The following is a 19638-nucleotide window of genomic DNA, read 5'->3' as shown; positions in this document are numbered from 1 at the left end:
AGAGCCGTGCCTTCCCCATTTCAGAGCCAAAGCCAAAAAAATTTTCAACAAACAACCCCAAGAATATCTACCTTGTATACATTATACTGCATGTTTATTTAAATATGTAACATTTTAAAATATAAAACTAGGACTGGCTCCATTCTGGCATCAACCCACAACATGATCAGTACCACACTGTCATTTTATAGGGGCTAGGTTATGGAGAAGGCAGTGAGAGCTACTAGGAATCTGCTTATACTCAGACAAGCAGTTATTGGGGCATTCAAGCCAGTGAGGGGTACATTCTGTGGCAGGAGGATTCACCATGGGAGAGAAAAGACCAGGAGACTCACCATAAGGAAGGAAGACCCAATAAATTCTTGGGAGGGATTAAGAGAGGCAGGAGGCAGCTGTGGGGTCAGCTGGTGGCTACACTCATCATGTGGTTCCCTCTGGTGGTTTGCAGATCAACATGGAATAGAGAAAAGAGTGTCATGTCATCCTATCTGTGAAACATGAAGCTGAGATGAGATTCATCTCAGTGCTAGAATCATCCTGAGCCTTCAGATAACAAAGGAGAGCCTGTCTAAAGTGTTCAGAAATGTCAGAGACATATATGTCCTCAGAGTGGGACTCCCCTGTCTGTCCAGGTGTCAGCTCCCAGCCATCCTCAGGGACAAAGCCTCTTCACATCCATCTCTGTCATATCACTGACCCCTGAAGTCCTCCCTATCCAAAAGGATTGAGGTTTCCATGGAGATAAGTGGGTTAAGAACTAGTGACATCACTCACCAGCCTGATACACAACACAACTCACAACCTGGACCCCATGCAAAGGCTGTCCTTGCCCACCCACCTTATCCTTAGGCTTTTATTATATAGGCACCTGCTGCTGGTGCTGGCCTCAATTGCTCCAAGCCATCAGCGGGTGCGAGTGGCAACTGCAGGCCCCGATTGCCCCTCAGGGCTTCTCCACCTCCCCCTGCTCCTGAGGGGCAATCAGGGCAGTAGCCACCACTTGCACCTGCTGACAGCCCCAGCCCCGCTCCCAGCTGCTGCTGGTGCCGGCCCCAATTGCTCCGTGCCGTCAGCAGGTACGAGTCAGTAATATCAGTACCTGCCCAGCTGATTCTTAGCGCGTTTGCCAGGGGGAACACTTTGCCATCTGACCTCCAGGAAGCCCCCTCCTCTTTCTGACTGCAGCCTGTCAGGCCAGCAGTACACCTGTGAAGGTTCTGTTCTGCATGGCTATCTGTCTACCAGGCCCACCCATCTAGGGCCCCAGATGCCAGGACCATACAAATGCTAAAGAATAAAGAAATTTCCACCTGCCTAAGGGACAGACAACCCCAATCCATCTGTAGGAAGAGGGGCCAGAAATCACCAACATTTATGGGATTCTTTGGCCCTAAAGAATGGACCAACCTGATTAAGAGCAATGCAATGATTCAGAATGACCATGGTCTATGCAAGGCCCGCAGCCCCAGATGCCTCGCTCCCAATTCACATAGAGCCTCCCATACATATGCCCACTGATGCCTGAATATTCCTGCTTCACACACACATACACTGAGACACACACAGACACACACACAAGTGGGGTGCTGGTGAATGCTGATCACTCTCAGGAGGATGCAGGAAATACTTCAATTGTGGTGAGTACCTGGTACAAATATTCCCAGCATGTCTAATTTCATGCTACCCACCTGATGAACACAGAGCCCCAGAGAGACATACACCATCAACTATCCCAAGCTAGTATGAGCCAGTTCCAGCACACCCCATCCCCTGTAAAATGATTATGTGCATACAATGAACTTACACCCTGCGTAGGAACCTCCATTCCCACACAGATATATAAACAAAAATTAATTTACATATATGAACACACATGTACATTTCTACCCTCACTCTCCTGGAATATACAGATAGACCACCTCTTACTACCTAAGTTGTTACAAATAAACCCCTAATCATCCTGAATATTCACATTCTACACCTACAATTATATACACACACACACAACATGGGCCTGTATATAAACATGGGCAACCAACATACCACCCAGATATACACACTGAATACTGAAAATTTCAGACCCTCTAAAAATACAAGTAGACAACTGTCTCATGTGTCACACCCAAAAAAATCCATATGAAACTCCACAGCCATAAAATGCATGCTCTCCATGATTCCTGAACACACACACACAATCTACAGTCTCTTTGTTTCCAAACACACAAAGTGAACTCTCACATTCCCTAGAATACACAGCCGATCCATAAGCTCCAAGAACTCAAATACATAGAGTGACAAACAACCTCTACTTATCAAATACATATAAGCCCACCTCACACACATTGAGAGGACACATAAAAGAAATACCACCAAATTCTGCAAACATTACATTCTGGAACAGATGCAAAGAGGACCCTAAGCCTCCTGATACACTCACAAATCCCAAATACACACACCCACAAACCACTCACGAATATACAGCCCACACTCTCAGATAGACACATGCAAAACACAAAAGCACTGACAAGCCCTTAACTCTCACTAATATGCATACACAATTCTCACACACCTATGGAAACACACACTTGCAAATATTCTCAAGCCCTGATTATACAGACCCTCAAACACTATGCATTATGCCACCTGTCCAGAATACAACCTCATCACCTCGCCTCTTCAGTATGTAACAAAAGCACACTGTACACATTGTTTTCTCTGGCATCACTCTGAATATACAGACCACTGCTTGCTAACTACTACCAAATACATGTAGAAACACTTCAGTATTCTCCAAAGAAATACACTTTATGTACAACTAAGAACCCCATACACCGTATGAACAAACTGATAATTCATGCACCTGATGATAGATATAAACACAGACCAGTATATCTGGGCAAGACACGTAGAAATATCTCCAGCAAACCACATATGAGACAACATCCAAATTCCAAATTCCCCCTAGCTAATGAGTCAGCTCTCACATCCACAAATAACCTTATCAAACACCTCCCATACATAGGTACCATCCTCCATCCCCTGTGTAAGTACAGAAACCATCTCTCCCTCAAATACTCACACCCTCGGTTCCCAACATATGTAAGCCTTAGGGCCCGACTGAAAAATGCAAACACGGAGCTCCAGCAAACATCCTTCCCCGGCCATGGCCCTGGAACACACAGTAAACTCCACACACACACTCTCCACAAGCCCCAAACAGACCCCCCAGTACCCCGTGCCCTGCAAACATGCACACCTGTCTCCCCATACGTATGTCCCAAACACACTTCATGCCACATACACACCTGCGCACACATAACCCCTCCCAAATTCCCCAGAATTCACTCTCCCATCTTGCAGAACACACAGCCACACACCCCACATCAAACCGCACAGACACTACGGTTCACCGGCATATACACCTCCACACCCTCCAAAGTCAGCCTCCACCTGCACGTTCAGACACAGGCATGGCCGGGGCGCCCCGTGGCCAGACGCCCACAGACACAGCGAGCGCCCACATGGCGCACACACCTCAGACCCGCCGCCAGTGCCCACCCCCCGACCCAGGCTGCCCGCACCCCGGCATTGGCAGCAGCCGCATCCCGATCGGTCGGTCGGCAGGTCGCCCGCATGGCGGGGACGGGGAGGTGCCCGCGGGCCGAGGCCCTGAGGAGGGAGGCCCCGGGACTGTGGGGAGTGGGGGCTCCGCCCCGTCCACTCATTTCAGGGACGCGAGCAGCTTCTGCCGAACCGGAGGCGCTGTCAGAGGCGGAAGAGCTGCCGGGAGCCGCGCTGTTCAGAAAGCGGGGGACACAGACCGACCCCGAGTCGGACGCTCACAGGCATCACTGGGCCGTGTAGGCCCCCATCACTGACCCCCAACGGGCAGTTGCTGTCACTTCCCGGTGAAAACACACAGAAACATGTGGGGGGGGGGGGGGCTGAGCACAGACCCGGGGCACAGAGCCCACAGGGAGACCACAGAGAAGAGGGGGCGCCTGAGGGGAGAGGAGGCCGCACGCCCCTTACCTCCCTGTTTGCCTAACGGACTCCGGGGCCGCCATGCCTGGTCCCACGTGCAGCCTGGGCAGCCGTTGGGGACCCGCCCTGCCGTTAGCGCATGCGCGTGCCTGTGGGCACCAACCGCAGCAATGGACGCTGGGAGCAGTTGCAGGACAGAGCCCCGCCACCAGGGGGCGTGCTCCTGCATGCTTCCTGGCACGAGGCACCCTGGGAAGGGCCCAGGCTGTCCTTGCAGGAGAGGAAGGAGTGGAGGGAGGGGCCCTGTGAGGCCTCCTGCAGGTCCTCCTCCCAGGAACCTCCCAGCGCCTGTGCAGGGAGCACTTGCGACTTTAAAGTTGCAAACGTGCAGTCCATGCACCTGGCTGCCCCTCGGGACAGAGTTTGGGAGAGGCCGGCCTGAAGCACTGTCCTCGGAGGGGCCAGTGCCTTCATGCCCTTGGACTGCAGGTCCGTGGTTTCCAAAAAGAGTAGGTCCTTCCTCCCAGAAGTCCGGGCGTTGCATTGCACAATTCCGGCCAAGAACTTTAGACCTGGACACACTCTAAGAGATGCCTGCCCCTGACCCCGTTCCTCCTGTATTAATTCAGACGTGGAGGTTTTCAATAAATGTTGCTGCACAGATGTTTCCCTTGCAAGACTGTTGTTTTAACATTGATCAAGACATGACTCTCTGGGCCAAATTCCGTTGACATGGCAGGTAGCATGGGAACAATGACACCCTGCCCGCCCTCCTTTTTTGTATTATATTGCAGAATTTCAGTTGGCAATAAAACATATATATAGTAGCAGAATCAACTTACTGATTTGAGTTTGCCATATTTCCCAAAGAAACTGAAATTATAGCATCATCTCTCCGGTCATTTGCAAGAGGAGAAGGAGGCAGGAGAAAGACTCCTCACTACATTTTCCATTTTGCACAATTTGTGAACTATGCAAAGGCATTACTTGCTTAAAACAGTACATTAAAATCACTCAAAGGATAAAAAATTAGACATTGAACAACATAATACTCTGAGAAACAAAAAGTGGTGATGTCTGGTCTTGCCATGTAGGCTACAGGGCCTTGCCCGGATGGACGGGAGCCAAGGGGATGGTTTGTAAGGCTGGGCTGGCTGCATCTGCAGGGCTCCCAGCACTGGGCAGCACTTGGGGCCATGGGACTGCTTCCTGAGGAATGATGTGCACACAGCCACCGAGCATGCTGTCTCTGCTGGGTCAGTCCTAATTTCAAACACTGGGTTCCATGTGGCCATAAGTTGCCATATTTCTTCAGGCTGCATGTTCTGAATTTTGTTCAGAAAGTATAGCCTGTGTTGAAGTCAACCAAGACCAGATAGGAAGCAGGTTGAGGGACCCAGAAATAGGGTGATGGATCAAGAACTGAAAAAAAGTCATCAGGTGACTTTGGGTGCCTAGAGCTTACCTTAGAGAAGGTCATTACTGCTAGTGTGTCTTTAAATTTGTGAGTTTAAATTTGAAAGGAACTGCTTGTTCTTGCCTACCTATCAGAGTCCTCCATGGAATGCCCCCCCACCCCCACCCCAGCCCATTGGTCCTCGGCCCCTCCCCCGCTGCAGAAGGTCTGGAGCCTACATTCTACAGTTCAAATCCAAACCTTCCCTCCACTGGATGCTGAGCAGCTGTTGGAGCAGCTCACTCTCTGGATTCTCCACTTGACTTTTCTCATTGTGGAGGCTACTAGGCAGCAGTGGTCAGTGAATGAGCCTGCGGGGATGGCTTCAGTAGGAGGTAAGACTATAGATTGGAGGGGGGATGTTTTAAACACGGAGATGTCCCTCAAAACTTGGGGTTAAACTGTGACCCTGGGGAAACACGGTTTGACTGAAGTAGGGGAGGGAGCGAGCACTGGACCTCCAAGGACCTGTCACCCGGGGAGGCTGGGAGCCCATGGGAACCTGTGAGGGCACTGGCAGGAGGGCTCCTAGAGGTGGGTCAGGGTGGCTCAGGGAAATGCCTGGGTGTGGAGAAAGGACGGCAGCAGGCATGTGGGTTCTTCCCAGAGGGGAGACAAGCCACTGCCACGTGTGTGGGGGGAGTAGTGGGCGATGTCCTGGGGGTGGCACAGGGTGGTCACGGGAAAGCCTAGTCCTGTGTGCTGTTCTTCAGGCACCTGGAGCTCGCCCCGCAGTATCTTTCTAAGGGACTTGACCTGAGTTCACTAGAGCTAATGGGGGCTGTGGGAGGGTCTTAGCCAGAGAGCTATCCAGTGGGGCTGTCTGTGGCCAAGTCCACAATGAAATGTCCTCCCCAAGGGCTGGGCTGGAAGGTCCTCCAACTGCTGCAGCCCAGAGCTTCTCCCCTGCTTCCGGCCCAGAGCTCACCCCTCCTCAGCCCAGGGAGCTGCTTGTTGGCTTGGATTCCACAGGGGCAGGGCGGCCGGGTAACTTCCACCAAGAGAGGGCCCGCTCCCTGAGCTGTCCCGAATCGTCCCCCCTGTGGCCACCCAGGTCTTCAGACTGACTTCCTCTTGTCCTGTATCTCATGGTGCACCCTCTGCCCTGCCCTTCACCTCTGAGATGAGGGGTTTGCTCAGAGTCCACGTCCCTGCTTCAGGGACAGAAAACAGGTGTGGAGCCTGGTTGGTGTTTCGTGGAACGTCTGTGAAGACAGATTCCTTATTAAAGGGGAAGGGGAGTGCACAGGGGCAGGAAGACCACGGTCTGTGTCAGTAGTAAACGTCTGAGGCCGCCTGTCCTGAGGAATTAGGGGCACGTGGTGTGCAGCGTGCTCTCCTGGACTAGGTCTGCTCAAGTTCCTCTGAGCGGGGATGTGTTCAGACAACTGTGTCCCACTGTCACCGGCTCACACCTGCTTCCTACTGGGCCTTCACTTTCCACTCTTGGGAGCTGGAAGGGGAAGGACCTCACACAGTCTGCAGTCCCATGACCCATCTAACAGGACAGCAGCTATGGAAGTTTCTGGAAACCCCTACCAACAGCCCCACTTTGACCCATTCCTTGGTTCTTCTCTAACCCTCTGCAGCCATTGCTGGCTGTGAAATGACAAGCTCCTGAGGGGCCATTAGTCGGAGTCAGCGACAGTGAACCTTTTGAGCTCAGCGTTGCCAGCATTTTGAAAAACCCTAACTTAACTCTGGTGCCGTGTCACCTATTGAAATTTTTTGATATTTGCAAACATAGTAAAACAAAGACTTATATTTTTGATATTTATTTTATATATTTAAATGCCATTTAACAAAGAAAAATCAATCAAAAAATGAGTTCGCGTGTCACCTCTGACATGCGTGTCATAGGTTCGCCATCACTGGCCTGAGCGTTGGGGCCGAGTGGCAGGACCTGGCCCGTGTTGAGTGTTCACTGTTGGTTCTGACACACATATGCATGCTGGTCAGTGCGTTTAAGGGTCAGATCGGGGTCCCTGTGCCTTCTTGTGGAGAGACATTACTCAAGGGTTTCTGTGTTGTTGTGCAAGCCCAGGACAGAAAGGGTGTGATTTTATTGAAAAACGGGAAGACTGAGGAGCAGATGGGGCCCTAATATTTTAGACACGGCCTGTTCTCAGAGGCCTTTTGGGTGCCTAGAGCTTACCTTGGAGAAGATCACCTGCCGGGAGCCGGTCCATCCTTGCTGTTTCAAGGGACCTGGCATATATGGCATACTTTTCTTAATATGTTTGCTCACCTTCTTGGCGCTGTGTTTTAACCAAGGTCACCTCTCCGAGAAAGGTTGAATCCCCAGGTAGGGATTTTCCCCTGAAGTTAGGGAGGGAATAAAACCCCTCAACTAAGTGCCAGGCGGGTAATTAATCCCTTTAACTACGAACAATCATGCTTAAACTACATAATCTTTTCTCCCTGGAATGGAGATAAGAAACGCCCTAACCTTTGTAATAGAGATTGATAGGATTGAATCAACTGGTATAAATACAGTTGTAACAAGACAGAAAGACTCAGAACTCAGGAGACAGAATTCAGAAGACAGAACCTACACGGAGCCTAGAGACAGAAGAACTTCGCTGGCGAGAGCATGCCAGAGGATCCTGGACCGGGACTGGCCTCGGAGCCTAGAGACAGAGCCTAGCGGGAGAACATGGCAAGGGATCCTGGACTGAACCTGACTACAGAGATTGGCAGGAGAACCTGACTGGAACCTGGACACTGAACCTGACTGGAGTACCTGGACAGAACCTCTCTGGAGAGCCTAAGCAGAGCCTCTCTGGAGATCAAGACCAGAACTTGGCTGGAGATCCTGGCTAGGCTGCTGATCAACTGAACGCTGTCTCCGTGTCATTCCTTCTTCGCCGACTCCGTCCACACCTTTGGGGACCCCTGGACCCGCTGGGGTTGGACCCCGGCAATCACCGGAGTGGGTCTGCCTGGGGTCATCGCCCCCAGAGCAGACTGCTGCCCAGGGCCATGTCTCTGAGGCTGGCAGGGTCGGTGCCAGGGAATGCTTAGGGCGGCTCTCAGGGTCAGCGCTGGCTGGGGCCGTTTCTTCTCGCAGACAGTGGTCAGGGAGCCTGGAGATGGGGAGCAAGCTCTCCAGTGGAGTAATTCCCACTGGAGGTCACAGTGTGACAATGACCTGAGGACATGTGCCACCTCCGCAGTTTGCCCATCCCAATGGCCCTCCCCTGGGAGACTCACTGCTCTGATTCCCCAGTGGCTACAGGGGGCCGAGAGCACCTCAGTGCTGTTTGCTAGTTCTCCTCCTCCCTTCACCCTTTCCTTTGTCTCAACAGCATCTGCAGTGCTGGGAGCGGATGTGACCCTGAAGCCTGGTGCCTCCGTGACTCCTTTCACGGCACAGCCCTTTCCCCAGCCCACTACTGGCCCCGCCCACCGGCCACCTTGGGAGCAGCACCTGCCGCCCCTCAGGACCCCGTCATTCCCTCCTGGCTGCCCCCTGGTGCTGCCCACTTTGCCCAGGACACCTCTGGTGGCAGGAGATGTGGGTCAAGGCCCCGCTGGGCCTGGGGCTTGCAACATCATGGACCAGGTCAGGTCAGAAGGGGGACGACTACAGCCCTCCCAGACTCAGACCATTGTCCTGACTCAGGCCTCCCTCAACGGGAGTGCTCCAGGTGCCATCTGTGGGGGTGCTGTGTGTCCTGCACCCCTCTTCTTGGAAGCCACTGCGGTGGAGGCGATTATGCCTGCCTCGGCCTTTGGGGGCACCCAGGCCGGCAATGGAGGCTGGTGTCCCGGCCTTCCTCCTCAAGCTCCACCACCAGCTGCCCAGCTGGCCCCCATCGTCCCCCGAGGGGACCCTGGATCACGGCCACACGGGGCTTCCAGGGAGGGTGGCTTGGCCGCCTCCCAGTCCAAGGACTCGCTGGATGACACCTGTAACCCCAAGAGTGTGTATGAGGACTTCCGTCGTTGGCAGTGCTTCAAGGCCCTGGCCCGGGAGCACCTTCCCCAGAGTCTTGATGCCGGAGCTCTTTGCTGCTTCCTCATGTGAGTCCACTGGGCAGGGCAGGGGGCACGCCTGGAGCTTTCACATCAGAGAGGAGCTGGGAGGGACCTGCAGGCGGGCTGATCCCGGGACGCTGGCAGGAAGGTCTGAGGGTGGGGTCCCAGCGATGGGTGCGAGTGCAGGGTCAGCCTCCAGTCCTGGTTCCTGGGCTGGTGTGAATGTAAAGCCCTGACAACAGCAGCTGGAAGGCTTGTCTTTGCACACAGACGCCCCCTCCCACACCTGCCATCGCTCAGTCCTGCCGGGTGGGGGTGGGAACCTGGCTCTGCTGAGCTGGGGTGGGCAGGCGGGTGGAGGCCAGGCTGCAGCCATGACTGACCCTGAGGCATTACAGGCCAGCGCTCCGGTCCCTGTCCCGCCTGAGGCCCACCATGACGCTGGAGGAGGGAATAAGGCAGGCCATGCAGGAATGGCAGCACAAGAGCAACTTTGACCGGAGGGTCTATTCTGAGATGGCAGAAAAGTGAGTCAGGGTCCTTGGTCCCCACAGCTGGGGGTGGGGGCTGACTGTGGGACAGGGTCCAGCTGTGAGGTCTCATCAGAGAGGAGGGTGGTGGGAGGGTGTCACTCAGCACAGGGTCCCCGCAGCCCAGAGGCCCTTCTCTCCTGGGGAAGCCTCTCCCTCAGCTTCGGAGCATGAATGCTTCTGTCCAACCTCCCCGGGGGCTCCCCCCTCCTCTGACCCTGACCCATCCTGGGCTGGACATGAAGGCTCAGGACAGGCTGGGGAGAAGGTGCCCCGCCCATCAGGCAGACTCCAGCCAGAGGGGCTGTGCAGGAATGTGCTCAGCCAGCCTCCTGCCTCCCCAGTGTCCGGGCCCTGACAGCCCCAAGGCCCTGGCTCTCCCATCCCTCCACCCGCTGCTGCCTTTCTGGGCTCCCAGCGGCCTCCTTCTCAGCACAGCTGTGCCCCCCTCACCCCCAGGTTCATGGAGTTTGAGGCGGAGGAGGAGATGCAGTTTGAGAAGTTGCAGTGGAAGAAGGGGGCGCATACCCAGCCCCCTGCTGCCCCACCGAGACCTGATCTTCGGGGGCACCCAGCCCCAGTGGTGGGCAGGCAGCCAGGTAGGCCAGCACGTTCCCACGGGAGCCCATGGCCAATGGCACCAGGGCCTAGGGCAGGCCACTGTCCCACCCACATGGGCCCTTCTCCTTCAGGGGGGCTTTGGTCTTTCAAGGGAAACAGCCCTGAGAGTCCCCATGGGGTCTGGACCCGGTCCACTTTCTCATCCCCTCTCCCCGCTCCCTGTCAAAGGCCCCACATGAAGTCTGCTGAGAAGCGGCTGGCTGCGGGGCCCCTTGGAGATTCGGTGGCTCCACACGTCCTCACACATGACTCTCTTGGGTGCTCTCCTCTGGCCTCTCCCCTCACATAGTCACAGGCTTCAGGTGGCCCTGACCCAGCCGCACCCATATTAATGCCCCAACACTGCCCTCAGCATCGCATGCCCTGGAGGTGGGAGCTTTATCCCCTCATGCTCCCTCCTCTTCTCTCTGCCCAGCTTGCACTACCAGGAAGGCTGTACCCAGCGCCCAGTGCGCCTACACAGCCCCGCTACCCCAGGAGACCGAGTCCTGCAATGGGACCCCCCCTGAGGCCGAGCAAGAGGACATGGACATCATGGATGAGCTGCCCGTGGGGGCGCCAGGTGGAGAATGGGAAGATGAAATAAAGGAGTGTCTGCAAGATGAGGGTCTCCTGAGCTACCTGGACCAGCTGTGCTCCCAGGAAGACTTTGTCACCCAGGTGGGCTGGCTGGCAGCTCCGGGTCTATAAGGTCCCAGAGGGAGGCGCTGCAGCACCCAGACCCGGGGTCTCCCAGGATGATGGGATTGGGCTCTACTCTTTGTTCCTGAGCTGGGCGTGTGAGAGTGTGTGTGTCTGTGTGCATGTGTGCGCTTTGTGTGGGTGTGGTGTGTGTTCTTTGTTCATGTGGGTGTACCCCTGTGTGTGTATGTGTTTCTGTGTGTGTGGGTGTGGGTGTGGGTGTGTGTTTCTGTGTGTGTATGTGTTTCTGTGTGTGTGTGTATGTGCATGCATGTGTTTCTGTGTGTGTGTGTGCACCTGATGACCATGATGGAGTAAAACACCCGCCTGAGCAGGAGGACGGGTGGGTCTGGGCTTTCCCACTTGTGCTCCAGGCCCCGCTGACTCCCAGTTTGCTCCCTGCCAAGGGGCTCACAGCCGCTTCCTTCTGTCCCAGGTGGAGGCGGTCATTCACTCCCAATTCATGGAACAAATAATTTCCCCAGACGCACAGCAGGATCCCTTGGCGCTAGCTGAGGAGTTGGAGCAGGAAGAAGGGCTCACTGCTGCCCAGGTGAGCCAGGGGAGGGCGGATATTAGGGCGATGGGAGGGGGACCCCAATGAGCCATAGGACCCAGAGACCCCAGGGGAGTTAGAGGAGGGACAGGCCCTAGTGAGTCAGGGAGGGAGGGTGGTAGATCAGGGGTGGGGGCCCTCAGGGAGCCAGGGGAGGGCGCACCCAGGTAAACCAGGGCAGGGAGCAGCCCAGAACCAGGACACACATGCCTGTGTCCACGCCACCCCTGCCTGCAGGCACCGCATGCCGAGGGGCCAGCTCTGGGTGGGAGCAGGGCAGGATGACAAGAAGGAGAGGGCTACAGAGAGGAGGGGGTGGGAGCCCAGAAGGGGAGGGGACACAAGGCTGGGAATATGGCACAGGGGACAGAGGAGAGACACATGACTGTGGTGGATTCCAGTCACGGTGTCATCTCCCCCCAGTGCCATTGCCCCATCACCCATGCTCATCCTCTTCACACACACACACACACACACACACACACACACACACACAAACACACACGTGTGCAGCACCAGTCACTGTCCCTTCTTCCTCCCAGCTGGTAGAGAAGCGAGACCTGGCCTCCAAGGAGGGGGGCGTGCAGGCACCCCCGAGTCACGGTGCTCTCCTGTGGGGCTCAAGTCCTTCTGAGTCTGTGACCAGCCAAGATGCCCAGAGGCGTGACCGTGGCCCCCAGCTGGGGGTCAGTGACAAAGCCTGCCCACCAGAGACCGACTTCAAGGACCAGCAAAGGCGCGGCCCAGCAGGCGCCCACCGGCCCAGGCCCCAGGCCTTTGCTGTCTCTGCGGGGCGTCAGGAGCACCCACCACTCCGGGCGCGATGCCCGCCCTCGGCTCCCCAGGGCCCCGGGCCTGCTGACTGTGCACTGGGCCCCGGGGAGGCCCGCGTCCCCCGAGAGGCCCCTCCTGTCGGGGAGACTCGCGGGCCAGCGGACAGGCCCCGTGAGGAGGAGGAGGACCTCCGCAGCCTGGCCTTCCTCTGGGCCTCTCCCGGCCGCCTGCTGCCCTGCGCGCTCTCTCTGAGTCCTGTCCCCGCCTCGGGCCTGGCCTGCCCTGGAGGTCGGGGGCCCCGGGGCGCGGCCCAGTCCCAGTCCCTTCAGAGAAGAGGCCTCAGCAGAGCTGCACCTGCCGCGTCCAAGTCTCAGAAGAAGACCCCCCGCCCAGGGGCCGACCTCGGGGTCTGTGGGCGGCCAGCGCTGGCTCTGGGGCTGGTGCCCTCCTCACAGCCTCGCAAGAGGAAGTGTGACCCGTCTGACCCAGGGAGCGGGAGGAAGCGGCACCGCAGCCAGGATGGAGCAGAGGGGTGTGCCCCCCACTGCCAGCGCCCCGAGGGGCCCAGACTGCATGGGGCCTGGCTGTCCCCCAGAGGAGCCAAGGGCTCCTTCTCATTGCAGGGCTGATCCTGCTGTTCCACTGACATGGGAGGATGGGAGGCAGGGAGGGAGGGCGGGTCCCTTAGGGTGGGGGTGGGCCTGGGTGGGGGTAGGAGGGAGGGCAGGACCATTAGGGTGGGGGTGGGCCTGGGTAGGGGTAGGAGGGAGGGCAGGACCCTTAGGGTGGGGGTGGGCCTGAGTGGGGGTAGGAGGGAGGGCAGGACCATTAGGGTGGGGTGGCCTGGGTGGGGGTAGGAGGGAGGGCAGGACCATTAGGGTGGGGTGGGGGTGGGTGGGGGTAGGAGGGAGGGCAGGACCATTAGGGTGGGGGTGGGGGTGGGCCTGGGTGGGGGTAGGAGGGAGGGCAGGACCCTTAGGGTGGGGGTGGGCCTGGGTGGGGGTAGGAGGGAGGGCAGGACCATTAGGGTGGGGGTGGACCTGGGTGGGGGTAGGAGTAGCACCTTTGGGGCATTGTGGGTCTGTTATGAATAAAGATAATTTTGTTTGAAAATGCTCTGGGGGCCGCTGTGTCTGTACTCGGGTCTGCGCTGCTCCTTGGAGAGGGGACCTGAGAGGAAGGGAGGATGCGGGAGGTCCTGGGCGCTCTGCATCCACAGGGGACCCTCAGTCCCTCCTCCTGATTGGCAGGGACCTCTTCCTGCTCCTGGGAGCACACAGCTCTCCAATCCCCAGGGACCCCTCCCACCACTTCTGCTCCCAAGGCCAGACTGTGTCCTGACCCGAGAGGGAAAGGCTGGGCCTCAGGGGCACCTGTCCCCCATGGGCCTCCTGCAGGAGGAGCACCCTCTGTCTCAGTGGGTGATTGAAAGTGGAGGGGGTGGGGCGAGGCTGGAACAAGGGGGTGACAGGAGAGTCATGGCGACAAGCCTGTTAAAGGTGGGTACACGGGGAATGGCAGAGGGTGGGGGGATACCAAGTCCCTTGGGGGGTTTCTGTGTGGGACGATTGTGTCCAGCTGGGGGAGGAGGACCCCTCTCCTGTGGCTGGGGGACGGGCTCAGGGACAACGGGGATTCAAGGACACCCACGACTGCTGTCCCTTCCCTCCCAACCAGGGCTGGAGTCTTGTGTGATAGATGCTGACGCAGATTTACATCCGCGTGGGAAACAGGTGCTACTCACACCCTGTGGGGCCCTTTCACAATCACAACCAGCAGGGGTGGCAGGGGTGGCAGGGGCCCAGGTGCGTGTGGCCCCAGGGCTGGTGGGAGCTGAGATCCCCGCTGAGGGAGGGGCCCCGTCACCAGCTGTGGGCACTGCTACCGACCCCACAGACAAAGCAGGGACCCGACCCTGGATGTAAGTGCGAGATGAGCCAGCAGTGAGGGACGGAGCTGAGCCAGGAGGAGACCCCTGTCTGCAGAACTGCCTGTCCCAGCTCTGCTCCCACGTGGCCACGCCCTGGCCCTCACCCCTGCCTCCTGGCCACTGCCTCTTCCCCAGGTTCAAGTCTGATTCCTGCCCTGGCTCAGGTGGGGTGGGACGGCTGAGGCTCCCGAGCTCGGCCCCAGCCCACCCAGCATGCAGAGCTGTGGCCCGGGCGGCGGTCCAGCAGCGGCGATGGGACGGGGCGGCAGCCGCGCAGTGAAAGGAGGCCTGGCCCTCTGCTGCCCCACAAAGAGCTCGGGGGAGAATGGACTCACGTCAGGGCCCTCACCCCTCCCACCAAACCGCAGGTCAGCCCTCAGGTCCTCCTCTGCTGCCTTCCCTTGTCCCGTGTGGCGGGCAGCACCCACTCTCCCAGCCTCCTGGGCACTTTGTGAAGGAGACTTCTCCCCTGGGCCCGTCTTTCCCGGCCGCTGCCCCTCCCTGTCCCGCTGGGCCTCAAACAGGGAAACGGGCTCGGAGGTTGTGCCAGACTCTGTGTGTGTCCTGGGGCTGGTCCAGAAGCTGCCTCCCCTCCCGGGTGAGTGTCCCCCCCATGAGCCCCGATGTGTCCCTGCCTGGGTGGCAGGCCCTGGATGCAAATGTGTGGGTGACGGACAGAGTCTGGACCCTCGGTCACTGGTGCGAATTAGTCCTGGGTCTTCTCTGCTTTCAGGGTCTCCGTGGTTAAACAGGGTAACTGCTCCCCGACCCCGGCCCCCCACCCCTAGGGTTGTCAGGAGCACTGAGTTGTGTTTGAAGGGAACACATTTGCTCCACCCCTGTGTGCCTTGTCACCATCATCAGGTTCACACCTGGCCCCGGGTGTCTCTGCGCCTGTCCTCACTCGCCTGCTGTTTCTGCCTTTGAGTCATTGTTTGGGTGAACAGTTCCCAGGGGGAGGCAGAGCCTGGGCTGCCCCCACCTCAGAGCCCTGGGAACCCCGAAATCTCCCTGGCACCTGCACAATGGGGCTGAGTGGAGGCCCATCGTTGCTTCAATCGTGGGTGAGGCCAAGTCCACATGCTACGTGGAATCCTGGAGAGATTTGCACATTAGCGTTTGGAAAATACTACGGTAGGTGCAATGGGGAGAAAAGGGAAGAAGTGTTTCATATTTCCCTGCAGCCAACCTTCTTTATTACAAACTTATTATAGGCAGTTCTGCAGACATAAATAAAATAAACTGGGTTTGTCATAAATGAATGGAAAATAAACTTGACATGACACCCTGGAGGGCAGCGCATTAGGCAGGAAGCAGGACGGCGCTCCTAGTGACTGAGTAGAATCTGTGAAAAGGCAATGCCCTCCCGTCACTCCTCCAGGGAAATCAGGATGCTCATAGGGAGAAGGTGCTCCCTGTGTGCTCAGCGCTCTCTGCTGCTCCACTTCCTGTAGCTCCCGGTGGGGCTGGGAGGGGGGAGGGAACGGGGAGTAATGTTGTAATATTACCTCCTCCCTTAGGGAGCCTGGGGGTGAGTTCCTTTCCCCTGATTTTCTGTGAGGAGAGTGGGGCTGGGAGGTCTGGGGACTGCGTGCAGGTCCCACAGCAGGAACTGGGACAGCCTGGGAGGCACCAGGCAGGTTTGGCTGCAGAGACTTCCTCCTTCTCCAGGAGGACTCAATCCCCTCGAGGAAGCCCTGGCCTCCTGGGGAAATCCGGGTGACATGGGACCGACCTGTCACCGCCCTCGTGGCTCGGAGCGGCATCTCACTGCGGATGGAGATTGCGTTTCCCTGATGTTGAGCACCTTTTCTGTGCTCCTGGCCACGTGTACATCTCAATGGAGCAGTGTGTCCTCATCGTTTGCCAAGTTTAGTTGGTTTGGCTTTTATTATTGAGCTGTGAGAGTTCTTTATATATTCTAGGTAAAAGTGTCTTTCCAGAGATAAGGTTTCCACTAAATTCTTCCATTTTGTGGGCTGCCCTTTACTTTCTTGATAGTGTCTTTGGAAGGAAAAAAGTCTTTTCTTTTGATGAAGCCGAATTTATTTTTTTTCTTTTGTTGCCTTTGTTGTCATATCTAAAAATCTGTTGACAATCATGTATTGTGGAAATGTATTCCTATGATTCTTCCTTTTTTAATCCTTCTTTACCATTTTTAAGTGTACAGTTCAGCGGTGTTAATTATATTTACACTGCTGTGCAACAGATCTCTAGAAAATTGTCATCTTTCAACATTGGATCTCTGTACACATTGGACCCTAATTCTCCCTAATTAGGGAATATAGTCAATAATCCTAACATATAAAAACCCAGGAGCAGTCATGACCGAAACAACCAGATGGATGACCGAACAGCAGGCTGCATGGAGCAAACAGACCAGCAGGAGCGTTAGTGAGGGATGACCAAACGACTGAACAGCAGGCTGCTTGGTGCAACCAGGCCAGCAGGGGGGTTAGTGAGGGACTACCAAACAACTGAACAGTAGGCTGTGTGGGGGACTAGGCTGGTGGGGGGGGGCAGTTGGGGGCAACCAGGCTGGGGGGGACAATTGGGGGCAACCAGGCCAGCGGGGGAGGGCAGTGTGGGGCGACCTGGCCAGCAGGGTTCAGTTGGGGGCTACTAGGCCGGGGGAAAGTTGGGTGCAACCAGGCCAGCAGGCAGAGGCGGTTAGGGGCGATCAGACTGGCAGGGGGGCAGGCAGGCAGGTGAGCAGTTAGGAGCCAGCAGTCCCAGATTCTGAGAGGGATTTCCCTGATTGGAGAGGGTGGAGGCTGGGCTGAGGGGACCCCTCACCTGTGCATGAAATTCATGCACCAGACCTCTAGCATTTTAGTATTACCTCCTCCCTTAGATCTGCACAACCACTTTTCTACCTTCTGTTTCTGTGACTTTGACTACTTTAGATACTTTGTGTGATTGGAATCACACAGTATTTGTTCTTTTGTGACTTGCGTATTTCACTTAACATAATGTCCCAAAGGTTCATTTGCCTTGTAACATGTGATGTGGATTCTTTGTTTTCAAGGCTCATGGTATTTACAGACCGCATTTTCTTTATCTGTTCATCTGTTAATGGACTTGGGTTTCTCTTGGCTATTGTGGAAGAAAAAAAAGGAGCAATGAATGTGAGTGTGCAAATATTTCTTTGAGATCCTTCTTTGAATTGTTTTGAAGAGAGGGTTGTAGAATTACATGCTAATTATATTTTTAATTTTGAGAAAATTCCAACTTGGTGTATGTCCAGCTTACAAAAAAGCTTATGGTTTTATTATAGCTATGTGTAACCAAAATTATATATAACAGTAATTTGGGGGGTTATATATAGTATCATATTGTATATATCATTTTGCCTTGGTCTTCTTTCAACATTCTGAGTTCAAGGTAATAAAATTTATATATGAGATCTCATTTAATTTTTGAATTATATATAATTTTGCATTATGTGTATATATTGAAAATAACATAATATTTGTTGTTGGGCTTTTTAAAATTATAATGTTACTGGATAATCAATTGTAGATGCTAAATTTTCCCATTCAAGGGCTTTGAAAAATTCTTTCATCTAATATACTTTATGTAGCTGCTATGGAAAATTATGCCATCATTTTAATAATGCTTTCTTTGTAGGTGATCATCTTCCTTGCTAACTGATTTTAAGATTGTCTTTTGTCTTTTGCGTTCTACCATTTTAAGAGGTGCAACTAGGTTCAGGTTAAAAAATGTCTATCCTCCTTGTGATTGCTTTTGATTTATTAATTGACAATATACATTCTTCATCAACTCAAGAACATAGTATCATCTTTTCAATGTTGCATTTCCTCATCGTCTCTTGTCTCTACTCCTACAACCCCAAAGATATGTATATCTTACGTATTCTCTATGTGTTCATCTGCTCAGGCTGCTATACAAAATACCATAGACTAGGTGGTTTAGACAACATTCTCTATTTATTTTGTTCTTTTTTAAAAATTCAATTTTTAAATATACAATTACAGTTGATAGTCAATATTATATTACTTTCATAGCGTAGAGGTTAGACATTTATATAACTTACAAAGTGATTCCCCTGGGATGTCTTGCATTCACCTGATACCATGTTTAATTAGTACAATATTAGAGGCCCGATGCATGAAATTCATGCAAGAGTAAGCCTTCCTTCCACTGGCTGCTGTCACCGGCTTCCCTCTGGCACCCAGGATCTGTGCTTCCCTCATATCCCTGCCTTTGTTTGGAAGGATGTCTGGTCTAATTAGCAGTTTATGCTTTTATTATTATAGATTATTGACTATATTCCCTGGGCTTCACTCTATATCACCATGACTGATTTTTCAATGTCAATTTGTACCTCTTAATCCATTCACCTTTTTCACCTACCTCCAAAATCCCCCTCCCATCTGGCAACTATTTGTTTGTTCTCTGTATCCATGAATTTATTTCTGTTTTGTTTGTTCATTTATTTTGTTTCTTAGATTCCACATATAAGTTAAATACTATGGCATTTGTCTTTCTCTGTCTGAATTACTTCACTTAGCATAATATGCTATAGCTCCATCCATGTTGTCACAAATAGTAAGATTTCACTATTTTATGTCCAAGCAATATTCCATTGTATGTATGTACCACTTCTTTCTCCATTTGTCTTTTCATTGGAGCATTTAATCCATTTACATTTAAAGTAATTAATGATAGATATATAGTTATTGCCATTTTATTAGTTGTTTTCTAGTTGTTCTTGTAGTTCTCTTGTTCCTTTGTTATCCTCTTTCTCTCTTCTGTTGAATGTATTTGACTTTCTGTAGTGTTGTGCTTCAATTCCTTTTTATTTCTTATATGTCTCTTGTATATTTCTGGTTTGTGGTTATGATGTGCTTCAAATATATCAAGTTATGTTTATAGCAGCCTATGGTCACTTAAATTTGAACACATTCTAAAATCACTATCATTTTTTATTCACCCTCTTCTTGTTTATGTGGAGTGTGTGTGTGTGTGTGTGTGTGTGTGTGTATCCCTTAATTTACTGCTGTATTTACATATGATCTTCCCACTCTTACATTTTTTTTCTTTTTTTTTGTCCTCATCCCCCCCATTAACCCCCAACCTCCCCCTCCCCCACCTGCCCCGC

General features: G+C 53.9%; 1 protein-coding gene across 1 annotated transcript; it reads left to right on the top strand.

Annotated features, from left to right (window-relative positions):
• The first annotated feature begins 5628 nt into the window (after nucleotides 1–5628).
• On the top strand, nucleotides 5629–13221 carry LOC132212724 (NUT family member 2G-like). The gene is made up of 7 exons (XM_059658723.1): nucleotides 5629–5775; nucleotides 8749–9466; nucleotides 9820–9948; nucleotides 10411–10550; nucleotides 10988–11232; nucleotides 11690–11806; nucleotides 12352–13221. The coding sequence occupies exons 1-7, from the start codon at nucleotides 5760–5762 to the stop codon at nucleotides 13210–13212; spliced, it is 2226 nt and encodes a 741-aa protein (XP_059514706.1). The 5' UTR covers nucleotides 5629–5759; the 3' UTR covers nucleotides 13213–13221.
• The last annotated feature ends 6417 nt before the right edge of the window (nucleotides 13222–19638 follow it).

This window comes from Myotis daubentonii, chromosome 11, assembly GCF_963259705.1.
Source record: "Myotis daubentonii chromosome 11, mMyoDau2.1, whole genome shotgun sequence".
NCBI classification, from domain to species: Eukaryota; Metazoa; Chordata; class Mammalia; order Chiroptera; family Vespertilionidae; genus Myotis; species Myotis daubentonii.
The sequence above is the reverse complement of the archived record's forward strand: the minus strand, read 5'-3'. Positions and strand labels throughout refer to the sequence as shown.

Coding starts and splice junctions, on each gene's coding strand:
- LOC132212724 (XM_059658723.1), top strand. Junction 9,949..10,410: donor TATTCTGAGATGGCAGAAAA/GTGAGTCAGGGT, acceptor CCTCACCCCCAG/GTTCATGGAGTTTGAGGCGG. Junction 11,807..12,351: donor AAGGGCTCACTGCTGCCCAG/GTGAGCCAGGGG, acceptor TCTTCCTCCCAG/CTGGTAGAGAAGCGAGACCT.